At 43.8% G+C, this 25570-nt stretch overlaps 1 protein-coding gene across 1 annotated transcript; it reads right to left on the bottom strand.

Moving 5' to 3' along the window:
- Positions 1 to 16035: 16035 nt before the first annotated feature.
- On the bottom strand, positions 16036 to 25320 carry LOC104493895 (kinesin-like protein KIF21A; the record flags this gene model as incomplete). Its single annotated transcript, XM_010136660.1, has 4 exons — positions 16036 to 17282; positions 19293 to 19492; positions 22598 to 22768; positions 25203 to 25320. Coding segments are annotated over 4 exons (583 nt in total), but the record flags the coding sequence as incomplete, so codon positions are not given.
- Positions 25321 to 25570: the final 250 nt, after the last annotated feature.

Genomic DNA, 25570 nt, shown 5'->3' with positions numbered 1-25570 from the left:
TGCTGAACATGCCATAGGTAACGAAGTCCATGCTGTGTTTGAAGGACGTGTGCTCCTGCTCACCAAACCCATACACCGAAGTAGATGGCACAGTAGTTGTGACCTGAAGATACTGGTTAGAGAAAAACAAATCAACCAGGGGACTGTCCCACCTGCAACAAATAGAGGGAGACATGAGTAGTTTGCTTATCTCTGGTATACATAATTTTAAGTTCATATCTGGCTATTCGCACTTTTTTTTTCCGTTTTGGAGAATAACAGTATTAAAAACCCGTTAAATTCTATGCATTCCTCTAACACGCTTAACCTAACACACATTAAATTCCTCTTTCAATGGTTGCAGATATCTCATCACTTATACAATAAGATTTATCTGTCTCATTTTGCAAAGAACAACTAAAATAACAGAAGACACTATCTATAATCCTTTTACCAAACTAAGTGATTGCTTGTACTATTTCTATGACAACCAACGGGGCAAGCTAGAAATGTTTATTACACAGTGGGGTTCAGAATCCTTAATGAGAATAACAGACATTTAGTTGTTATCAGTTTTTACATTTTAATGTTTTGCTGGATCAGGACCTGAATATGCTTGTTACCCCCGACTTCATGCAGGCGCCTGGAGCAGAGGGATAGCTTCCTCCAGACTCTGCTTGAATGAGATGTTTTCATTGTGATTACTCTCTCCTGCTTCACTCACCAGCTTAATGCCTGTATTTCTATTGACTCATCTGTGGACACAGACTCACATTTTAATTAGGTGTTACATTATTTTCCTATCCCTAGTGCTATAACAAGCTGCAAGCTAGATGGGGGAGAACATAGTCAAGCTGTGGAGAAGTGTTTTGTTAATGGTGCTGTGTATGCCATGAGTGCCACATTTAGATAGCACTCTCTTGAGCCTTGTTTAACTGTGAATTTGTTACAGCTAATTAAAATAAATGAGCCAAAGCCATAGAGCGTAGAAGTGACATAACTCTCCTTTTAATGGTGTTTCTTCAACGATTTTGACGGAATTAAGTGGTTGATCAAATTGACCAGTAAATCAGAGAATTGGAAGATGGGCTGTATGTGGGGGTGGGGAGCGGTGCTACCCCTGTGAGGGAAGTGCTCACTGGTGAGCCCTGGCTACTACCAGTAACTGTGCTTGGGCACAAGTTCCCACTGCTGGAAGGACTGGGAGAGCATTACTGCTCCCGTCACTAGTTCTGCTCTCCCCAGGAGAAGGCAAGCACAGCCAATACAGGGATGCCCAGAGGCATCTCCTGCCTCTCCATGCAAAAAGCAGAAACGATCTTTCCATAAAGCGTCCTAGACAAGTCCTAAGTGAAGCACACGTACTGAAGGGTCTATGTAATTTTTTAAAAGTCTATTTGGCGCCTCTCACAAGCAGGAAAAGTAAGAAATTGTATTTAAGTCTTGATGTGATTGTTTGCCAGCAGCAACCCTCCCTCCCTCCCTTCCATCATCTCCTCCACCTACACGCAGTACTGAATAAGGTTATTTTCTTATAGGAAGGTTAATGCATGCAAAATATCCCTGAGAATCAGACCCAGCCCTTGGCAAACAGAGGCCTTTCTGCAAGAGGCGGCTGCTGCTGCTGTGTAGGAACGCGGATGGGCTCTGGACCTATGTTGCTGTCCAAAGGAGCGCTGTCATGTAGCTCTGTTCTGTGCCAAGGCCGGCACGGTCACCGCTCTGAGCAGACCATGGGGTTACGCAAAAAGCAAAGGATGCTGCAGGGGAAATGCTTTGGGAAGAGCTTAAATATCTGTCCTAACTCATTGAGCACTCTCCATGACGTCTGTTCAGAGAACATGAGTCTTTGTACATTCATGGTACCCACATTACAGCACTGACATTTCCCATCATGAGAGCAATTAGTGTTACCATGGCATTAAAAGTGCTCTTTCCACTCAGCAAGTCCTCTCCCTGTCCAGGAGAGACACTGGGGTGGTGCAAACCACAGCCCTCGGAACCATCCCTCTGCCCCGCCATGTCTTTAAATGGCAGAGAGAAACAGTTTTATACTTTGTTCGTTCCCTCTGGCCACTGTCACACACTCAACTTCTGCATGACATCATCAAAACAGTGCCCCACTCCGCACCCCTCCATCACTTGGCTCCCTGGGGGCTGCCATTTCCATCAGCACAGCTCCCCATGCTGTGCTGCCAGCCATCGCCCTCCATCATCCTCCTCTTTTGTTAGTCCTCTGCTTGCCAGAGCAGCCGTGCACTAAATACAGCATTAACTATGACACAAAGAGACTGGTAATGACTCTCTTTTTTTCTGGGCACCATTATGTCTTCTCTGTCTGAAGGAAACCATGGACAGGTTTCCCCTTGGCACCTCTCTCAGCCTCCACTCCCAAGCAGCTGCCCTTGTGCTCTGCAGTGCACTGTGGTTAACCTGTCGTGTTACTTTACGTGTTTGCTTGTGTTGTGTTGGCAAAGAGCAATCATTTAAATGAAAACAAAAATTACGTCTCTCATTCCTTAGAAACTTGAAAACAGTAAAAGAAAATGTTATATTTCTCCTACCTCCCCCTCCTGATGGTTTAAAGCAGATAGAAATAAGAAAACAAGGAGGGAGCATGAAATGACAGACACCATGTGCACAGGAATTTGCATGGTTCTTCCCCGACGGTCCTACAAACCATTACAGCTGTGATGGACAACAGAAGGGATCTAAAAAAATCTAAAAATACAGCTGAGCACAACGTCAAAAATTGAGCTCCTACCAGCAGTGAGACCTGACAAAGCCTGTGAAGACGAGAACCCTGTTCTTCGCACAAAGGTGATAGCTGCCATCAGGATCACTGACAAAAGTCCTAACTGCTTAGTGCCTCTGTGGTGGGAACACCCTTGCCTGGGGAAACACAAACTGTCCTCCCCGTGCATCTGCATGGCCTGTTGCAGCTAACAGTTGCCTGCTGCCTGTCCAGGAAGTCCGACTGGTAAAAGCTACCATTTTCTTCCAAACACTGTGTTCTGTACTCAGGAGTAAACCTCTCTATGTTTTAACCTCATATCAGAAAAAAAAGTATGATACAAGTCTGTGTGAAAATTAATACTTCTATCCAGCAAGTGAACCAGTCTCACATCCAGCAGTCAACCCTCAGGCCACAAGGACGAAACACAACTGCAGCCGACCAGGGAAAATTTAAGTACTAAAGGAAAATGGGTAGGCAGGTAGATAAAACATCTTGTTGATGATGAAGGTATAGTTTATGACTAATATTGTCACAACATTTGAGGGGGATGACTAAAATGCAGTACAAAATGGTTTTCAGAAGTGCATTCATCAGTCCTTTGTGATGCGAACTGGACGTGACAATCTACCTGGTTGAATGACTTTGCTCTGTTGGAGTCCATTGGAAACCAATAACCATGCTGTGTGCAATGGCTCGGAGCACTGACTCACCTGTCGTGAGCAAGCAGCTGGTGGCAAGCACTTATAAAGGTAGTCTTGTAAAACGTCCAGAATTAGGACACTTGGGACATATACATGACACATCACTACGACACACAACATGTGTTATCTGGACATTCAAAAATAATTTTTTTTTTCCTTCTTGTTGCAATAAATCTAGGAGAAATGAGTTCATTACTTTAAGGTGTGATCACCTGCCCCACTCAGCTGCTTGGAGAAGATATCTTCTGCTCAGGTGGAAATTTCCACTTTCCTCTCAGGTGGAAATTTCACACGTCTATCAGAAAAGTGGGTCTGATCTCCTGGCAGAGCTTGGGCATACCTTTCCAGAGGGCATGGGCTATGGCTGTCTGCACAAGCTGCCTCTAAAGCAGTAAAGCACCTTAGAGACTGATGAGTATAGGCCCCGTGCTCTCTTCCTTATTTTCCTTTTCATTATTATTATTATATTTTACTTCAAATGTTTTATTTCAATTATTTTGAGTTCTTATCTCAGACCATGAGTTTTCTCACTTCTGCCCTTCCAGTTCTCTTCCCCTCTGTCCTGCTGGGGGTAGGGAGTCAGTGAGCGGCTGTGTGGTGCTTAGTTGCTGTCTGGGTTTAGACCATGACACACTGTCTCACCACAACCATATTCTTAATTAGCTGAAAGTCTTGGGACACCGCTGGACTGCAGAAGGCAGAATGCGAGAATGAATTTTTAGATGCTTTTCTTACTTTAAAGGTGATTCATCAAAATGATGGGGAAAGTCATGAGTAACCAACAGGCTTTCCATAAATGTGATATTTTAAAAGAAAGACTTGCAGGGTGTATTTACAGTTACTGACACAGTTATGCTCCACTTCTCTACTACAGTCATCCTCATGGCATCAGGGCATCTCCTGTAAGCGGCCAGGTATATAATACTTCATTTTTGTTCTGAAAAACACTTGGATAAATGATATACCTACAATAATTCTCGCCTATGTAACATAAATCTTAATGATTAGAAGACTAAAATAACATCTCTTACAAACTAGGAGCAAACCCAGGCTACCCATGATGCGCACAATTTGCTCCTGTTGCTTTCAGCAAAATTGCAGTTTAAGACAATAGCACTATAAATCATTCTAATAGCCTTGCCTATGTAAAAACGTCTTCGTGGTAAGTGGCGTCTGTGCTTACTACCAGAATCAATAAAAAAGGGCAGCTGAACTCTGCAGCAGCCTTTGGGGAATTAGGGATAATCTTGATTAGATTTTGGTTATTTGTACCATATCTTCCCAAGTGTGATAGCAAATGAGGTGTTCCAAAATCTTGAGAAAGAGAAAGGAGCACTTATCTGGCTTGGGAAAAATGCTCTGCCTTCCATTATTTGAATGACATCATGAAGGAAAAGTCAGTTGGAGAACGGATATTAAAGTGGAGAATCAAATCAATAGCCCATCCCTCTGCAGCCTGTCTCCAGCAACGGCCCAGGCCAGATATCGCAGAGGAAGACGTAAGATATCACTCAGAGCCAGTCTTGCAATAATCTGCTTATGGAGGAAGTCTCTGGCTGTTTTCATAGAATTAGCTTATGTTGTGAAACATGGGGGCAAAAATACTTGTGGAGTTTTTTCTGTACAGATGATTTTTCTGTTATGTGTGAAAGTGTATCCCGCCAAGCCTCTGTGTCAGTACCGCCCTGGGGCAACGAGTCCCACCGAGTAATCACACGCTGCAAAATGAGGATGGCTGCGTTATTTATCGCTGCCTCAAAGCAAACGGTTCCCTGCCTCTTGCTCTCTGTTCTTGAGGAATTCTACGCTTTTTTGAAGCCCTCATGCTCATGCTTGATACTACCTCCTCCAGCGGTTGCTGCTGTTAGTGGCAGGAGCAGAAAGGAGAATAGCACTCAACCTGAGCCACTAAATAATGCAGAGGCTCTGTTCTGCTCCCTCACCTCACACCATATTACAACCCAATATTTTCTCTCCTGTTTTAACTACTGAGGACCTCGGCTAACGATGGACCAGTTTCCTGGTAGAGGTGCAAGATCAGCTGGGATAGCCTGAGCAAGGATTTATTAAGCTTAAGCAAATTACAAATTTCTTGACAAAACTTTTTGCCACTGATCACGCCGATTTGCCAAGCCAGTTATTTTCCAAGCATTGTGGGAATGGGGAGAGGTCTCCCACAGCATCCGCTGCCCCACAAGGCCAGTAGTTTCAGAGCTTCACCCCCAGGGTGGGGGTCCCAGGCCCCAGGCCCTGTCTCTCATAAGACTCACAGCCTTAAATTAGCTGCAGGTTTCTGGGTTTTTCCCCAGCAAACCAGAAAATACCTGACATCTGTATGGGCGTGGGGATCCTGCCTGCCCCTGGGTCTCATCTGACCGCCTTGGCATCTCACCAGTGAATGTATGGAGGTGGCATCTCTTCACCCCCATGACTTTGGAGAGCTGCTGGCATGGGGAGGGACCTTTCCTGGCCAAAAATAAAACAGCAGGAGTGTGGGAGATGATGGTGAAGAAGAGGAGCAGAAGTAGACAGGACTGCATGGGACAGAGAAAAGGACAGCAGTGGAGGAGGAGAAAGGTAAGAGGGAGTAAGCCAAGAGGCATTACTAGGAGGAGAACAGAAGGCAGCCCAAGAGCTCCTGGTCCTGGAACACCCCAGCAGTGCCTGGATCATTTGTCTGCATGACCGTGTCTAATTTTTGCCCCATGCCAGCAATGCAGCGGCTGTCGACTGAGTACCCCGGAGCAAGCTGAAAATGTAGTGGGACTTGGCCTTTTGTTCTTGCTCCTGGCTGTGCATGAGGTTTGCAATCAGCTGTTAATGTCTCTCCCCTCACATAATTCACTTCTCTTCCCCATTATTGTGTTTACATGGAGTCCTGAGTTTGTCCTGCCCTCCCTGAGCTGACGCTTGGGTAGCTCAGCTATGGCAAAGGCTCCTCACTTGCAGCCTGTAAAGCACATTCAGGAACACCACAAGGTCTCTGCTGCCTCTCCCTGCAACATTTCCAGTACGATGTTAAATCATCCCTCATGAGGAGGAGGCTTTTTGTGCACGAGTGGCAGAGCTGGGATGGGGTTTTATATCAAGCAGGCAGACAGGGAGCCTGCTATCCCATCGCTGCAAATTCTGTGACAAAGCCACCGCGCCACAGAAAGAGGGGAGAGAAATATAAGCGTGGACTTTGGAAGAACAACCCAAACACATACCACATTTCTGCTCAGGACAGGCTCCCTCCCCACATGAACTGTTGGCTGTGCCAGAACACGCTGGAGATTGTGAGGGATTTCAGGGTTTTGTGGGGGGAGTGGTTCATCCAGCAGTGCAAAGTTGCTTGTGAGGGATAAGGAGCATCATATACAACAGATTTCTGGGGATTTGGGTTTGCTTTACACCGGGAAAACCTTCCTCAGAAAGAGGTCCAGCAAAGCATCTGGACCTGGTTTGGTGTAGACACGAGCTATCCACCCACACCTGGGGTGTGCAACCTCAGCACCTGTTGAAGAAGCTTTATTTGCTCACATCAACTGTTCTGAGCAATATTTGTGTGTGTATGAAGATTAACAATTGATTCAGCTGTTCGTTGAGATAGCAATGGCCATTTACATCTTAAAATAGGCAACTGAAGTTCCTCCAGGTGTTACGGGCTTGCTTGTTTCTCAGAGTCTGCTGCCTACATAGCCTGCCCTGAGCTGGCACAGCCACGGAGGCCGCTGGCCGTGCAGCTCAGCACCTGGCCCTGGGCATTCTGGGTGCCCAAGAGCAGCAGCTCCCACCTCTGGAGCGAGCCCAAAGGAAAAGATTAGGGGTTTAGCACCCGGGATAGGGACAGAGAACAAGGCAATGATGAACACTCTGCAGTAGTTCCTGCCGAGCCCTGCAGCCACAGAGCACGCTCGGATCCACTTCCATGCATCCAAACTTGCCTTTGGGCAGGTTGAACTAACAGGAAAATCCACTTAACATGCCATATGTCACCAGTGCTCCCCAGACCCAGCTAGCCAGAGCAGTCTTTGGTGGGGATGATCCTGTAACTGATTGCTGAAGATTCATCCTCCCCAGTGAAGCAAATGCAGCCACCCGTGGCTCTTAGGTTAGGATATATAACCTTCCTCCCTGTTTTGAAAGGAGGTTTCCATCTGCGCAGCTCTTCTGGTGGCTAAGGAGGTTGCAAATCTCTCTAAGTCAGGCTGTGGAGGTATCCCTGAGCATCTGCAGTCACTCATTCTGACAGGATGGGCAGGGAAGCAAATGAAAGGGAAGTATTTTTTGCTCCTCACACAGGAAATTTAACTCTAAATATGATTCAGCTGCAAGAGGAATGGCTCCCTGCCGGGATGTGATCCTTTAGTCTAAAAGTACTGGCCGTGCTATTTCAAATGAAACAAAAATTCCTGGGAACGTATAATTTCCCCTCCTATATGCAAAATCCTGTGTCTCTGCTGATCACAATCTTTTAGTAGCAGCTCTGCCATTGTTTGCAGGATAAAAACCCATTACCCACATTATATTCACTCACAATTTCCTCTTTTGGGGGACGGTTGGGTTTCACGAGAACTCCTTCACCTGCCTGGAGGCAGCATACACTTTTCCAGCGGCGATGCTCGATAGGAGAGCATCCCTTCCCAGTGCTGTGCCGATGCTACTAACCAAGACTGCCCTCTACCTCCCCGGGCTCTGCAGCACATCGCTGTTGCACCCCCATGCCTGCACCGCTACTGAGCACAGTTCTGGGGGGACAAGGGGTGCCCCCCTGCTCGGGGTATGGAGGAGGCTTCACCAGACCCATGGCAGGCCAGCAAATGTGCCCTCCTGGAAACCTGCTGAGTGGGGACCAGCTTCTGCTCTTCTGCCTCTCTCTGGAGCTGCACCTCTCGTCACCACGTCAGCAGCTCAGTGGGGCAAATCCCACGTCTGCTTCATGGCCCCTTCCCTTAACAGGGATGTCCCAAGTGTGAGGATGCCCTGACTAACCAAGGCTAATCCCTTGGTGCTTGGGAATAGATGAGGAGGGCTGAATGGGAACAGGCCATGAGCTAGCTGCTCGCTGTGTCTTGTTATGCATTCACCTCTTACATCACCATTCCAATTAATGAGCCTTTACAAAAATCTCTCATTACAAAGAGAAGAAAATTGGGCCTTTAACATAAGCCCACCATTTTCACAAAGCTGTTAACTCCAACAAGGAATTAAATTATTTTTGTTATCAGAGCAATGCATAATATATTCATTTACAACAGCCTGCAAAAGGCGAGTTTTACAGAATTGACCGTGACATGTATAAAAAGCAATGTCATGAGATTGTAGTTTAAAAGGATGGGCAGCTAATTAAAAACCCAGAGCGGGGGTTCCATCTGCAGACTCAAACCGTTCTAGAGGCTATATTGTCTTAGTTGCACCACACCATGGTGTTAAACCATCCTCATGTAGCTCACAAAGATAGAGCTTATGTTTTAAGTCTGTTTGACTAACAGTTTCGGGGGGCAGGGGAGGGGGGCAAAATCTGAGCTGAATTTTTAATTTCTTGATTTAGAGTTACAATTTCTAATGCATAAAATGAACCACTTGGATCCCAATGACATTCTGGGGTTGTCCGCTAGTGGTGGGGATCAAGACAAGCTGAGCTGATGCTGAGGACCCAGCAGTTACCTGCGTGTCAGGGGCTTGCTCTGAAGCAGCCTGTTAGCAGCTAGATCACACTGCGTGTGCTCCCAGAGCACACCTCCCAGCAAGGTCATGTGGAAGGGACCTAATCCTCACTCCTCGGGACCACTGCAAGGTCAGCCAATGCCCAAGAGGTTGACGTCAAAGGTGCTGCTGATCGGCAGTAAACTGCTAATGCAGACCCAACCACAGCCTAATGAGAAGGTGCACATATTTCTCCGTTCTGTGCATCTCCTTCACTCACCTGAGCCAAGCAGTGACAACCCAAAATGGTCTGTAACGCTGTCATTTGTCACTGCAGACAACCGGAGGCTGCTGTTAACGCCATGCTGTAGCATCCCTGAAAGAAACTGGGCGGGGGTGCACCTTGATTGGAACTCTCTTGCTGAGTAGCATTATAGACCAGAGATGCGTCGGCAGAAGCCAAGAAAATGGGAAACTATGACACCTGGTGACATTTACTAGAGAGGGGGAAGCTTTTGCTGAAGTTAAATTTACAGTACCAGCTTAAGAATTCAACTTTTTATTTTTGCAGAGTCACAGACTAGACCCACAAAGGCCATTCACTGGTATCAGGGGAAGTTAGAGGCTTACAGCCTCTGTGGCTTTGAGGTTCAGTTTTCTACCTCTTGGAGAGTGTCAGGTGATTTGGTGCTCAAGTTCTGACATGCTAAACTCCATGTTTCAGAAATCTTAGTTCAGTGCTTTCTCAAGTTGAGCCTACCGGCCTCCCAAGCTGTTAAATCTCAAGTTATTTAACTTGCTGAAGAACCTTTCATACATGCCCATAGATAATTATCTGTTCTATAGATGCATACTCCCATGAATAATGAGTGTTTTCCAGGCACAAGACGTAAATCTGTGTTTATACCATATTTAGTTTGTTTTCGAGCCTGTGTCATGCAGACCGAAGCAATAGGATGTGAGGAAACAGTGCTCACCCCATCATGCTTAATTTCCGCGAAAATTTCTGCAAAAAGCAACGTGAATGACATCTGGTACTCACAGTACGGTGCCGGTGCTTTTCCTCTTGATCTTGAGGTGTGATGAGTCATCTGCAAACTCCACATCGTAGCTGGCCTCATCGGCAGTAACTCCAGGGGAGTCGATCTTGAGTGGGACTTCAAACCGCTGTCTGTTGGGGTCGTAGACCTAAAGCAAGGCAAAGAGGAGGCAGGTTAGCTCATCTGTTAGCACATGTTCCTTGGTTAAATGATTCTTCCCCTCCCCACATACTTCACCTTGAACCGGAGTCTGTCCTTTGTCTGGAACTCCACTTCCAACATGACCGGAGAAATGTCATTTCCGAAGAGGGACAAGGCCTGGCGCTTGTTCAGTGTTACCCTGTGGCAGGAAAACACGCTGGTGCCCACTGCAACTGCTTGCTGCCTGTGACCACCCTGGCACAGGCCGGGGGTTACAGCTCAGATATTCTACATCAGCTCTTTAAAAATAAATCATTGGCTTATTGAGAGAAATCATGTGTGAAGTCTGCTTAGTCTTTCCTTGCCCTTAATGGATAAAACAGGTGTTGAAGCAAGGAGACCCCATGGTCTCCTGGGACACAGCTCTCAGGGTGGAAGTACCACCCCGTGCCAGTGCCTGACTTCCTCACTGGTGGTGTCGTGCGAGTGCAGGACCCCCAACCCTGCATGGCTTCTACAGAGGAGAACGTGTCCATTATCCTGCCGACTGCAAGCTGAGCACACAGCAGCAACGCAGCTTGGGGAAGATCTCCAGCGTGTTGCCCCGTGGGGTGGCAGCGGAGGTGGCCATGCAGTGCCAGACTGCAGTGCCAAAGGAGCCACGCGCACTTACCTCCAGCCATGGGCAGTCTTCTCGGTGTTCTCACCCAGAGAGTAGCCATAGGGACTGTCCACAGGGAAGAAGCACCAGGGAGCGTTGGTCACATCAGTGGCACACCAGGTGCAGCCCCGTGCCTCACAGACCTCCTTGGAAGCACCTGGCTGGGGGTGGCAGTCGATGCGCTTCTGCACCGGCACGGCTCCAGAACACTGCTCGCCTTGGTCTGAGCCGAGGCAGCCGCCTACAGCTGGACATGACAAAAAGCAGTCAGAGCAGCAGGGAAGCACATTAAAAACACCAACTACAATGCAGACTTCTTTAGTTAGTCTTTTCTTGTGGTGTTTTTCGCCATTTTAGGGCTAACGCGCATCACTCTTAACTAAAATGACAGCAGAGCAGCACGCCTGCTCATGGCCAAGGCAGGAGCAACTGGTTTCTTCCACAAGCTGAGGCAGTGGGTCTGTGTTGTTCAGTGCTCAGAGCTTTTAGCACTCGGCTGAAGCACAACTTGGTTGAAACACTCATGGGAAGTTAAACAGCAGGCTAATGAAACTGCTGGGGAGGCGCGAGAGCCCCTCCTCAGGTGTACTGCAATAAGGGCTGCCACCACTACCCGCACAGGAGCTCTGCATTTTCTGTATACCTACTCTTCCCCGTGCTACACACAGAGTTTATTTATATATACTTACATCCATATACATATACACATACTAATGTGTGAAATGAGCATGCACCTGGATTATGTATACAAATAAAGAAATTTTATGTACGTTTGTATTGGGCTTCATTTCTGTGTTGCATGACTACTACACGCTTGCAGTATTAGTAGTTTGTGTTAGTACAGGTATGGTTATAGTAAAGGGAAGATGCCAGCAGTACAAGGCCCAAATTAGTCATTCGCAGAATCGTCCTGAACAGAAACCTCTTAATAAGGTGCTAAATCTTTTCACTTTTCCAGCTGCAGATTGAGCCCCGTGGCTCCCCCATGGGCAGTGAGCCCCCTGAGAGCAGGGGGACCACGAGTCCAGCTCCCTGCTGAGCTGACAACATGCTCTGTTATCAAATACGCTTAAAGAGAGCAGCATACTTACTTTGAAGTTAAATTATGTCATTTTAGTCATTACAACAATATTCAAAGATTAAACCTACTTGAACAATAATTGCTTTTTTCCATAAAATGACTAATACCTCTGCTTGAATTGTTTTTTTAATTTTATGTAGACTGTTGCGTGCTTGAAAGCTTAAAACATGGTTGCTGATGCAGCCTAGGCTTCTCCGTTTAAAGAACTTTACAAGATGATGTGCGCAAGCAGTAATTATATATACAGGGAAAATTTACAGAATAAAACTGTCGATTCACAAGAAAATGCCATCACGCTGCAATACCAGAGCTGATTTCCAAGCAAGGGTTGGGAATGCAGAAAAGCAGGAGCTGAGTGCCATCTACACGTGTCTTTTGAGAAAACCCTCATCCCCTTTTTGATGCATCTGACACTCAGGTCTGACGCTCCTGGGCTGTGCAGCAGAGCTCCCTCCTCACTGCCACAACGCCTGGTATCACATTCTAGAGTGGGAACTAACAAACGAAACCTGTTAAACTTCATCAGCTGCCAGACAGGCAAGCTTGGCTTCCACCTCTGTTTTGTGGGGTGAACAGTCATGGCCCACAGGTGGATGCTTTCTGTTCAGCATTCACCCACCGTGATCTGTCGCATAGGAAAGCCCTGAATTCTGATTCTCTTTTTCATCCAAAGCATAACAGAAATATGGCCATCCCTCTGCAACCCCTACGTTATTTCTTCTTGGAGCAGAAATCGTGAAGACTCTGGGCCAGGGGGTTAAAGCCTTGACCTTTTGTACTACGTCCCTGCTGCAGATGAGGGAATGTCATGCAGATGTATTTCCGAGGGACGTGGTTTAGTGGCAACCTGGCAGTGCTGGGTTATGGTTGGACTCAATGATAGTAAAGGTCTTTTCCAACCTTGATTCTGTCAGTCCGCAAGTCCCATGCAAGTAACTGCCCTGCCTTTCTACCACTAGGCACTAAACAGTCCTGCTTATGCAGGGACCTGGGAGGATTTCAAAGGCTCCCTGCAGCCCTCTGGATCCTGAGGTCCTTAAACCTGCGCAACCAGAGGTTAAAAAAACGCCGTACCAAGCACCACCTCTGCAGTCAGTGCATGGCTTCTGTGTCCAGCAGCTTTGCACTGCTGTGCCTGGCACGTTTGCATTAACGCCTTGGCAGACCAAGCACAAAATAGAGTAAACCCGTCAATTTCTTTTACATCTTTTTTTTTCTTTTTTCTAAAGAGAGTCAAATGCAGCATCGTTGTTTTCATTGCTGAAATAAAAGAATATGACAAAACATACTACAAGCAATTATTAACTTGGTGTCATTTTACACAGCACAAGTTCACAGGATACTTATCAACTCCCCTGTATAATAAAATGCTTTCAAAATACTTCGTAAGAAGGATATTGTGAATGAAAAATCTAGTTCAAGGGGAAAAAAATTGCCCCAGTAGGAGCAAGGAAAGTTCTTTAATTTCCCCCTTCACTCCCCTTCAATGTGAAGCTCAAATTTTCCAGCAAATTTTGAAAACCAGCACTTGCAGGTGTGAGCAGCTGAACAAGGCTGCAACCTCATTCATCCCTTCTTCCTGGATTTATTTCTATTATACTACAAATGAGGTAGTAGTAGCAAGTGGGAAGATAAAATTTTCCTTCCATACTTTAAAAAAACATTTTTAAATCTCCGCATCATTTCCACCACATTTATGGGTCATGTCTGTAAGCATACATGGAAGATAAAATGCAAACAAGCAATCGAATATAGCAACAGCTACGGCTACTTGCTGCTTTGCCATAATAATTTCCATGGGAACAGAACCCAAAGCAAGACAGTTTGAAAGATATGAGAAAAATTATTTCCATTGATTTTTAAAAACCTTGACTTTAATTTTGTGAAATCAGATCAGAAAATGCCGCAGTAAGGCATAAGCAAGGAATTAAAATATTACCACACAGCTTTTAATTCAATAGCATTAGTCACTACATTTTGGGTTCATCTATACATTTCAAAGGCATTTGCTGCAGAGGTTCCCTCTTCCTGTATCTAGTAACCTTAAGAAGATGCGTTCCCCCTTCGTTAGACTCTGGACTGCATTAACCTCTGGTATACCAGGGTGAAAATCACAGAAAACAAACTGGCAAAGCACAGGGTAACTTTCTGCAGCTGAACGGTCCCACAGGCTCCAGCGTGTCTGTGCTGGTGCCCAAGAGCTGAACACACTGTTGGACTGGGGTGCGTTTCTGAACAAGCCAGCCCTGCTGTCTTCCCACAGAGTCACCTCAGGTGGAGGTAAAGCTGTGCCCATTCTCTCCTTTTCCATGAAAATGATCTCCTCCTTTAACAGCTCCTCTGTTGTTACCACATGTGTATGTGTATATATATATATATATAATCTCATTTGTGTTTATAGGCCTATGACAAAACACAAGTGTGATAAATTTACCTGTGAGCACAACAGCGAGGAAGCAGAGGCTCCCGATCCTCTCCATGGTTGAAGGCCGATTTCTGCAGGCAGCACGGAGCCTTTTATACAAAGCAGGGGGCACAATAAATGCTTGTTCCGATACATAATAAGGAACATTGCAAATATTTTCTCAGCATTCGCATCTTACATGAGATTAATTATAACACCTGACCTTGTCTGCATATCTATGCAGATAAGATAGAATGTAGTCAGTACTTCATCCACAAACTTTGCTCAACTTCTGAATTCTAACTTTGGGAACATGTTACAATACTTAGAAGATTATTTTTTCAGAAGTTACCCTTTTTTTTTAAAGCACACATCTTCAGACAGAGTCCAGTGCTTATCTTTTTCTGATTGCGTATTACTTTTTATCACATACGTAGTTTTACAGTACAAAATGAAAAGTTTGTAGAAAAACAAACAGCTGAAGAATTCTGCATTAAAACAAGACACTAGGACCTTTACAAAATGACAGTTCCCTTCCAGTTACTTCATGACAAGAACTTTCACAGTAAGCTGTGTTTTATGGTAAGATCTGGTTTGGGCGGGATGTCTTCCTGAAGGAAAACCCAAAAATCTTTCTCTGCACACATTATCTAAGCGCTAATTGGTGCCTGTCAGGGGACAGTTTCAAGAAACGAAGTGTCTGTGCCGTCAAGCATCAGCAGAGAGAAGCACCTGCAGTTCAGACTGCTGCCCCCCGCAGCAGCCCCTCACCATACGGTCCCTGGAGCAGAGCAGCCTGCCAGCAGGCGGGTGTTCCCTGGGTTTGTAAGGACTTCCAGCCTGCAGCTGCAAACCACAATATTTGTATGAATCCTACACAAAACACACGTGAAAAACTCCCCGCTACCCAGATGACAACCATGAGTGTTCAGCTCCAAAACCAGGGGTCCCCAAGCTGTTGGAATCATTTGTGTAGCTTGGCACAGGGGCTGGCCTTCACCCCCTGGGCCAGGCAGAACGGGGACCCTCCACCAGGCACACGAAGCCTCTCACAGGAGTCCTGCATATAAATTCACTCTCTGCTGCGAGTTTTGCTCAAAGCTGTAAAAAGGTTGTCCCAGACCTTTTCCATGTACACCCCTTGAGTAGTCAAAGAGCACGACAGATCCACACCCACTGGTATTGCTACAATTTATTTTAACTAACTGTACATTGTTCCTCAACAATGTGTATCACATTCCTGCCCAAACTTGGAACAAAGCAGCGACCTCAAGTCACAAGCACAGTGCATTTTCATCTCCATTCAAGCTGCGCTGAGAAGGAAATAATTCCTCTAAAATCAGTAAGAGGCATGAGAACTGTTCTTTCGTGGACAGACTATACATAATAAGGTAAGAACTGTCATCTCTTAGGAACAGGAACCATCTGCTTCATTTTCAGTCTTCACTGCACTTAATAGGAGGGAATTCTACCAGGGTTCCTAAATACTATCATAACACAAATAACGACCAACAAGAACACAGACGTGGGATACCAGAACAACTTATGGGCCATATTACTCAGCAACCTACTGTCTTGTAGGTAAAATTCTGCATTTTATATTTGGGGCCTTTGCAAGGGAAGTGAATTTTAAGGAAGTATGATGAAAACAGCAAAGAGAAGTAGTTCACATTCACATCTTTATTTAAGTGTTACCTACATAAGCTATAATTTACAGACTGATATTTTCTGGAAAGAAAAAAACCAAAAAACCTCAATATCCAAACACTGTATCTGAATCTACAGAATTTAAATTTGCATAATTTACAAATTAATATTCAGCGCAGTTGGGTAAATTATACATCCTCCCTCAATATCCACACTCTAAGAGCTTTAAAAGTCATACAGGCACAAGGTAAGATATTTTCTTTGTACAACCATCTATTTACACAGATTTTTTCCAATACACGTGGTTCAGTTCTCAAAGTAACTGCCAAGTTTGCAAAACAGTGTATTTAAAATACATTTAGCAGCATATAAAATTAGATAAAAAGGAAAGACATTTTGCTTTAAAAAAAGAAAACGTGAGATGATAGAAACAAACCCATAAGAAAAATAGATTAAGATATATTTCTGTCATGACATTAAGAACAGCTAGTCATTACAGAATATAGGCAAAACACCAAGAAAACGTACCAATTCATGAGCATTTGAGTTCTAGTCCTGAGCACAGAGTATACGTAGCTGCACAACTTTGGTCAACAAGGATTATATGCTAACGTTAACACGTGTCTTGTGGCATTCACTGTTAGCAGGACACAGCCATGTCAGGGAGAGGTGTCATTAACGGCTTCTTCCCATCTTTTCTTCACTCCACTTCCCCAAGAACAGTGTAATTGACCTTTAGAGCCTTGAAACCACCTACTGTAATCAAAGGCTTGTTATTGGGACATCACCAACCCCTCGCTACCTAAAATGCAAACGAGCTGATCTTACTTGTGAGTGAAATACAGCAGAGCACTTTGTTACACATTCCAGGTTATAATTTTGAGATGGTTATTAGAGAAGACTGATTTCCAGTTAAACTACAAGTGTTACATATGCACACAAATTCAGCCATAATATATAGACAGATATGTGACCATTGAGACAAGCACGCTACCAAGAGGTTATTTTTTCTCAAATACAGTACATATTTTAAGGACAGCAGGTCTAGTAGAAGAGTTCACTCTTATTTGTCAGTTCATTCCAGTCATCAGTGTTTACCTAATAAGCATGCGGCAAACTGCATAGAGTGCACCTGAAATTCATCAATATATTAATTTATACCCATAATTTCAATTACTGGCAAGATCTTCACTTGCATCTCCTGTATCTGAGATCTGTCCATCTATTACATTTCGAGCTTTCCAGATCCTCACGGTCCGGTCACTGAAAAAGAAAACAAAGCCATATTAGAGCTAGGTAATTAAACTGGGGACCAAGCAAGACCAAGGCTGGGGCAGGGCAGGGGGAAGAGGGCAAGGGAGATTTCTTAAAAGCTCAGGTGACTTATTCAGAAAAGGCATTTTTGGCAAAATAAGATTTCCTTAATGGATATGCAAGGGTCATTCCATCTTCAGGAGACTTTGTAATCTAAGATGTACAACGTTTAACATTCTCTAACCTTATCACAGCACTGGCTACTACTGCCTTTAACCATCTAGGCAAGTATAGAGATTATATGTCTAAGGAAAGCAGGCTCCTACTCTGTTATTAATTTTTTAAAATACGGCTAATGGTAATGGGCTTCAGTAGACTGATATCAGAGAAGAGCTTCCATCTCATGTACCTGTCTGCAACTCATTAGAGCACAGGCAAAAGGCAATGCACAACAGAATTAGAGAGACAGACTCGACAGGACAAGACTGCTCCTTGCCACTAAAAAAAACATTAGGTTAAATCAAACAGGACCTGAAACATGGTCTTGTTTGCATGACAAGTGTCAGTCCAGAATGGAAAAAGGTAAAAGCAGCACAGAACACCAAGATAATGCAAAGTCCTAACACCTGCCCACCCCTCAAATAAAGCAAAAGGCTTTGCCAGGTGCTGGGAAGTGTAACACCAGTGAGCTGGTGTTCAGAAGCCCAGGAGAGACAAGATATAAAGCTGTACTTTTGGCAACAATCAGTATTTACACGATTTTAAAGTCTAAGTATCATGTTTTTAAAGTCTGTACAAGTGTCACATGGAATGTGTTACAAAACTGTTTTCATAACTAAAAAGTAAAACAAAGAATTAGTCTTATTAAATAGGAATTTATCCTGTGCAAAAGAAGTTATGAATTTCTCATAAACCAAGTTTTGGCAAACTGACTTGTGTATTCCTTATAACACCCTTGAAAAAAGCCAGGAAGTCAGGAAAGACTTTATCACAGTATAGAGGCGTTCTGACTCGAGCCTTCACTCTAAATTGTCAGGAGTGCTCCAAGCTCTGCAGACCTTCACAACAAGTTCCAAGAGGCTGGTATTTTCCTTCACTAGTAATGAAGAATAAATTATAGGTGCACGTATGTTCTAAACTTATTAATACTCTTCAGGCAGAGACATAAGCTTGGATGTCTCTACCCCTATCTGTTAATGCTTAAACATAAAAATTGGCCACCAAACATGGGAACTCAGCAACTTTGAAATCCTGCTTCAATTCAGAAAGACCTGCTTTCAATTCAGAATGCCAGAAGCTTCCGTGATTGGCACTAGAAGATAGCATGGCAGTTTGCACAGCTCCTCACTACGCCACTAACTAGGCTCTGCTGCTGTCTCCTGCACTTTCTCTAGAATGAGGTATTTTTCTTGGTCAGGTTCCCTGAGGTTTCAGGTACTCAATTTGCTCACTTCTGAGGAAGCAAATGTTCAAATCAAGGTGTTTAAAGGACAGTAGGATGGCTTGCAAAGCTTCTACTCTATGGCAGCACTTAAAAACAAAACAAAAACCCCAAAGCCCCCACAAGTCAGGGATCAGTCCTAGCAGTAAACAGCCCAGCTGTAGAGACAAGCTGGTAAAGTTCTCAATCACTGCCAAATGCTCCCTGCCATCCTGCAAATCAGTGGTGTCTCAACTTGTTTTGAGCATGCTAAAATCTTTTAGAGCACACACCCCCATGTGTATTTATTCATTTATAAATTATATACAGGTACTACTGAAGGAGTATTTATTTACAGTATAGTACATATATATTTTCTTCCTGCATCCCAATGGATCATGTTGTGCAACCCCTGGGGTGTACACAGCCCACTGCATACCCACAGCAGTAGATTATCAGCTTTTAGGGGCATGGACCAGGTATCCCCATGCTTGCTACAAAGCGACTTACACAACTGAAGATCTCCTAAATGCGTTTGCACGGAAACAATTCTAGCAGGAGCTATAGAAAAGAAAAATCCATGGAAAAGAAAAACTCACTCTGCTGCTGTGAAAATCTGGCTGGAGTTGGTGCAGATTGCATTTATGGGGCTGTCATGTCCCTTCATCTCCCCAATGGGTGCAAAGGTATCCACATTCCAGAGCTTGAGGGTGCCTCCCCTGCAGCCGCTGAGCAGAACCGGAACACCGGGTACCAGGCCGAGAGCACACACCCAGTCTTTATGAGCATTCGGAACTTGCTGAAAAAGAGAAGGCAGGCCAAGTCTCACAGGGCTGCACGAAATTCTAGGAACGAGCGCGCAAATGGAACGATCCCACGTTCTAAGCCTAATTCCTGCCCTGCAGTGTATTTGCTACATGACTCGGTGTATCACAGCCCCGCAGCTTCGCCTCCTTTAGAGCGAGGAGGGTGCTGTCTTTCATGAGGCTGCTTCTATAGCATGAGGTTGTTTCTCTTTGTGAAATAATACTGCAAAACAAGAAGAAAATCCAATATGCACAAAACATAACATGACATGGAACCGAAATTAAAAATATTGCTAAATCTGTATGTTCAAATGCACATCTGAATGCCTTTTTGAACATATGGTCTCTGTATATGTTTCAATTCTGCCTGTAAAACAGCTATAAAAAAAGAAAATCCGAAGTACTGCTCAAAAATACACCAGGGAGAGAGAAACTCTTTCTATATTTGCCATCCTCCTTTCTTCTTTTCCCATTACACATTATAAATTGATTTTGTGATGCAGCACTTAACAAAAATACATTAATTTTTTATTGAGAAAGGACACTAGCATTTAAGTGCTAATGCAGAAAGCAAAAGCCTGCACAGCCTGGCTGAGAACCACATCCATTTGGTACCAAGACTGGGGAAATAACAGCCCAAGTTTGCTGTCTTTTAAGGGGACCAAGAGTGGCTCTTCTCCAGTTCAATTTGGTAGGAAATGCTTTGCTGCCTTTCTCGTATTATGGAATACATTAAGCCTTCTAGGATCGTCTTGGCATTTTATCTATAATACACCCTGCTACAACAAACACTGGTGGTCTGGTCCTACAGCACTTCATGTAACTGGGAGGGGAGTGGTTCTTATAAAGCTTAATTTTGTCACAGCAGTGTTTTGTGGCTTGGGATGTACAGCACGGATCTCCAAATTCTTTTGAATGGCATGTTTGTTAAGGGATTTTCACCAGCTACAGAGGATCAGACTTGTTTAATACATGCATGCCAAATCAGGACCTCTGTTGAAATGCTAGCATTTATATCTTAAAGCAGCTCAGCTTTGTTTCAGGTTTTTTTTTTTTCCCCTTCATCTGAAACAGTCAAATGTACACACCAAAGCAAAATTGCAACAACAGAAATTGACTGGATATGAGTCAGGAGAAACTCATACAAGAGCAGTTTGAGGAGTGTAATGGATCACCCAAAGCAGCTGTGCAATCTGTGACCTCGGAAATTTTGAAAACGCAGCTGGGCAAGGCCTTGAGTAACCAGACTTAACTTCAAAGTTGGCCTTGATGGGACCAGCAGGCTAACTTCACACTGTGCGACCTCCAGAGGGCCTTTTCACCCTGAACCAGCCCACGACTAGCAAAAGTAACAGCACTTTTTTTCATGCCCTAAAAAGACAGTGAATAAAAATAATCTGGTTTGTTTTGTCAAATGCTTTAGCCTCAGTTCCTTGAAAAAACCCACCACATATTTTATAGAAACAAAAAGAAGGAAGCATGACGTCATTATTACGCTCTACTTTTAAAACTAAAAAACAGAGGGAAATGAAATACAGATGTTATCAAATGCACATATACCGAAAGGAAAATAAGAAAATGAACACAAACTAGTCCACTGCTACATACTACCACACCCCTGCCCCCGTGTTCTCTCTGAATTACTTGCAGTGATGAAAATGCATATTGCTTAACATTTTAATGAGCCTAAAATGCAAGAGCGAAGATGCTTCTTACAACTTTAATAAAGTCATTCTGAGAATACAAAATCTTTCCTGTTCCTCTGGTCCTCCTTTTTGCTAACAAGCTGCTTAATACATTTCCCTAGACAGACAGATAGGAAGGTAGATGTCCCTTATGGCCAGGTGGAGATTTTCTGTAAGAAGCTGAATTTCTGAATCCTTATTTTAGCTGTGACGTTTTAGTGTTCTGAAAAGAAACTGGCACCCAGCTGGGCAATTTTGAAAGAAGATCAAGAAAGTTTGTATGTTTATGGAATATTAAGGACACCTGTATAAAAGTTTTCATCTGAAGGTGATCAATTCAGTATTCTCTCATGTCCCAAAACTTGTTTCCTTGCCATCAGTCTGCATATTAAATGCACATAAAAGTCATGCTCCATCTCACCCCAAAAAGTGTTAAATGGTTGGTATCTAGCCAATAATTTGAAAAAACAGCAGTATCTTCGGGCATTTGTTTTTCTGCCTTCTACTTCTCGCACAGTCTCAAATAACTGTATCTGCCTTAACAGCCTCTCATCTAAGTCCTAAAAGAACAGAATGGCTTATAGCCATGAATGAAAGTCGTGATATCAAACAAACGAACTTCAAGGTTTCCCTGGATTTGAGGTCCTTCTCCCTGCTCCCCAATCATCTTTTTTTCTGTTACAGTGAAAACTTACAGCAAATATGTTCTAACAGCAAACAGATTGTTCTGTGTGTGTTGTACACAACATATGCATTGTATAACAAGATGGAGATCCAAGTAAGCATTTTAGAAAAAAAAAAACAAACAGCTGGGTGGAGTGAGTAGGTTGTAAACCCTCTTCACAAGAAAATATTCTGTAGCCTGATCTAAAGCATTCTCATTAACGAGTTCCCAGTCCAAAATGTACCAACTTGTCATTGACAAGGGTGATATCTAATGGCTCCATACACAGACAAGTGTTGCCTTCATTCCAAAGCAAAAAACTCAAAACCCACATACTCAGAACTAAACTAGAAGGCTAACAAACAAAGCAACTGTGTTCCTAGTGTAAAGATCAAGTATGTTACCGATTTCTTCTAGTCAGTGCTCTGTGCCTTCCCTATTAAAAACATAATGAGTATCCAAGTGAATAGTCAGCATGAGCCTGAACATTTACATAGACCAAAAAAAAGTTCTACAGCATGATGGTAACGTTAGCCACATTATTTTTTCCATTACCTGAAAGCAACTGTGTTCCTAGTGTAAAGATCAAGTATGTTACCGATTTCTTCTAGTCAGTGCTCTGTGCCTTCCCTATTAAAAACATAATGAGTATCCAAGTGAATAGTCAGCATGAGCCTGAACATTTACATAGACCAAAAAAAAGTTCTACAGCATGATGGTAACGTTAGCCACATTATTTTTTCCATTACCTGAAGAAGGTCTTTTTGAGCCAAGTCCCATTTCTTAATTCCGTTATCTCTGGATCCACTGAAAAGGTTGTCTCCTGTAATAGCAAGTGCTTCAATGCCATCATAGTGAGGAGGTTCAAAATTGTGTGTAGGACTTACACTTCCAAGAGCCCCTTCAGTCACATCAAACATCTAAAATGAATAAATAAATGATCAAATACATTAAGCAAAGTTATCCACCATCTAAGCAGCTTGGAAGACACACAGCAAATAGCTTCAGGAGAAATTTTTGTAAAATTACAGGCTACTATATCATGTTGTATATTTGACAGAATTTATCTACCAGAACCACTCCTTTCTCCTCTTCTACCTTTTGCCTGAAGCAGGAATACTTCACTGACTTCAGAGAGGACTGCTCTGGGAAGAAGCGTTACTACTTGGGTATGAAATATGCAGCATCTTCACAAGGAAAAGCCTATCGATACCACGCAGTGGGCCAGAGAAACAAAGCTCGTGAGCGAGTGTGGGAAACATGTCTCACACTGGGAGAACTGCACAGGTGGCTACAGGAAGAGGCATTAATATATTTTTCTGGACAAGGTGTTTTGGCAAGGATCACATACCATTACATGTTGATGTTTCCAGCACTAGACACACATCTCTTCTTGTCTGTGCTCCAAGAATGGGATCTTATAACAGATTCAAGCAGGGCCATTATAACAATTTAAGGCATAATCGGTCCCTTCCGGTCTTTGTCCCTAGAGCAGCAGTTCAAGCAACCACGTTTCGTTTTGCATTGTAGCAAGCCAGAACTCACCCAGTTAGACTGAGCTTAGGAAGAACTCACGAGCTGTAACTGTTTAAACCACTACTTCTGTTTCACAACCAAATGTCAGACTTCATCCCCTAGTATTTGCTCTTCATTGACCTTTTAAAATGAACAAGCTTAGCAATAAAAAAGGGAGAGCTTGGCAGTGTAAAAGAATACCTCAAGTGAGTTAAAGGTATTTCTAAAGTAACTGCATTTGATTAACATGCATCAGTTCCAGCTGTAACAAAAAAGTTCAATGATACACTGGAAAAGTTAGGTACTTGGACTAATATTCCTGGCTCAGCAGACAAGACAGTAGTTCCCTGTGACAGGGGAAAGCAGACTGTGACCAGACCTACCACCACTGTGCAGAAGCACTGAGAATTTCCAGACTGGTGGACTGACCATTCACATATAGATCTTCTGTACTATCCGTAGTAGTTTGACTATTAAGGACACATTCACCTTGCAGACTGCCTACTACTCTGCAGCACATACACGTGGCCAAAATATCAGGGGATATTCTAGTCATGTACATCAAGAGGCAGATGGCCTCATAAGGATTTAGGTAGCCTGCCCACAGCAAGGGAGCATACAAGAATGGCAGATAGACTTCTGACTGTTGACAGCTATGTTCTTCCAAATGCCCTTCCACCTCCTTGCTTGTCACATGAGTTGGTAGTATGACAAACCTGCATTACTCGATCACACCCTGTTGTCCCCACTGAGGTTCTGCAGTCATTACTGTGCCAGGATGGTAGCTCCTAACGAACCCAATATTCTGAACCGTGCAGAAAAGTAATTATTAGAGTGCCCCTCTGTCACCCTACTTTTTAAGAATCCTCTGGGCTCTAACCACAGGGATTGCTGACAGGATTCAAGTCCACAGTCCAAACCACCAAGCTATGCACCCACCTTGCAGGTTGTCTTCCAAAGCTGGACCAGTGCACAGCCGAGTGGGAAGGCTTGGCTTAAGGAAGAAATTTTTCACAACAAAAGATGGTGAAACACTGGTGCCCAGAGGGGTAACAGATGACCCATCCCTGGTCATTCCATTCAAGGTCAGGTTGGACAGGGCTCTCAGCAACCTGATCTAGTTAAAGATGTTCCTGCTCAAAGCAGGAGGGTTGGTCTAGGTAACCTTTAAACGTCCCTTCCAAGCAAAAAATAAAACAAAAAACCCCACACCTCTCCAAAACCCAGATTTCCTGTTCTTGAGTGAATTAATCACAATGCCAAGCAGCAGGATAGTATCATAATACCCTTGGTGGTGCTTTGAACACAATTCAGAGCAATCTGTGTGCTAATGAATGCACCAAACAAGACTTGGCACCTTGGCCAAGAGGATGATGTGATGTGCTGACCCCTCCTCTTCCCTGTTGCTTAAGTGTTACTTGAGTTCTGAAAGAGCCCAGACTCTCTGCTCTGGGGAGCACACAGAGCATCTCTGCAGAAGCAATTAGGTCTGCACTCCAAAACAGCAACACTGACTTCAGATACTTTCAAGACTAAATGCTACTTAACAATAGTTGTTATGAATATTTCTCCAAGACTTCATACACCTGATGTCCACCTTACCAGGGATTAAGAAAAAGTTTAATTACAGACAACCATCCATCCATGTTCCATCATGACATAAAAATAGCACTGAAGTGATGTGTTTATTAAGACTGGACATTATTCATAACTTATAACTGATCAAAGAATTTCTCTCTTGGCTGTCATATTTCAGACATAGAGATGCAAGTCACTTCTGCTGAAGCCTACATCCATGCTTCAATGTAGATTTTAGATAAGCAAATACTAATGGTTTACCTTAATATAATGATCCTTTGAACCAGTGATGATAAGATCTTGTCCATTGGAAATTCGATCTACAGTAAGGCACATAACAGGACCCTGGTGACCAGTTAGCTTTCCTGTAGATTGAAATCTCCAAGAATAAGAGAAGAAATGAGGATTTATTAATTTCCATATATCTAATATAGTCTATAGCACAATTTCTGCCAGAATGGATCCTTTGATTTCCCCCCATATCTTCACTATTCATCCTCTGTGTGATAGGTTGGCACAGCTCTCCTTTTCAGGAGAGCTTGCTTTAAACTAACCTCTGGCATTTGTATTCCCTGCCATGTGACATTAAGTAGGTTCATCATAGGTTGAAAGTTTTCGCGCCACTTTGG

The sequence above is a fragment of the Buceros rhinoceros genome, unplaced genomic scaffold, assembly GCF_000710305.1.
Source record: "Buceros rhinoceros silvestris isolate BGI_N320 unplaced genomic scaffold, ASM71030v1 scaffold5415, whole genome shotgun sequence".
Classification (NCBI taxonomy): domain Eukaryota; kingdom Metazoa; phylum Chordata; class Aves; order Bucerotiformes; family Bucerotidae; genus Buceros; species Buceros rhinoceros.
The sequence above is the reverse complement of the archived record's forward strand: the minus strand, read 5'-3'. Positions and strand labels throughout refer to the sequence as shown.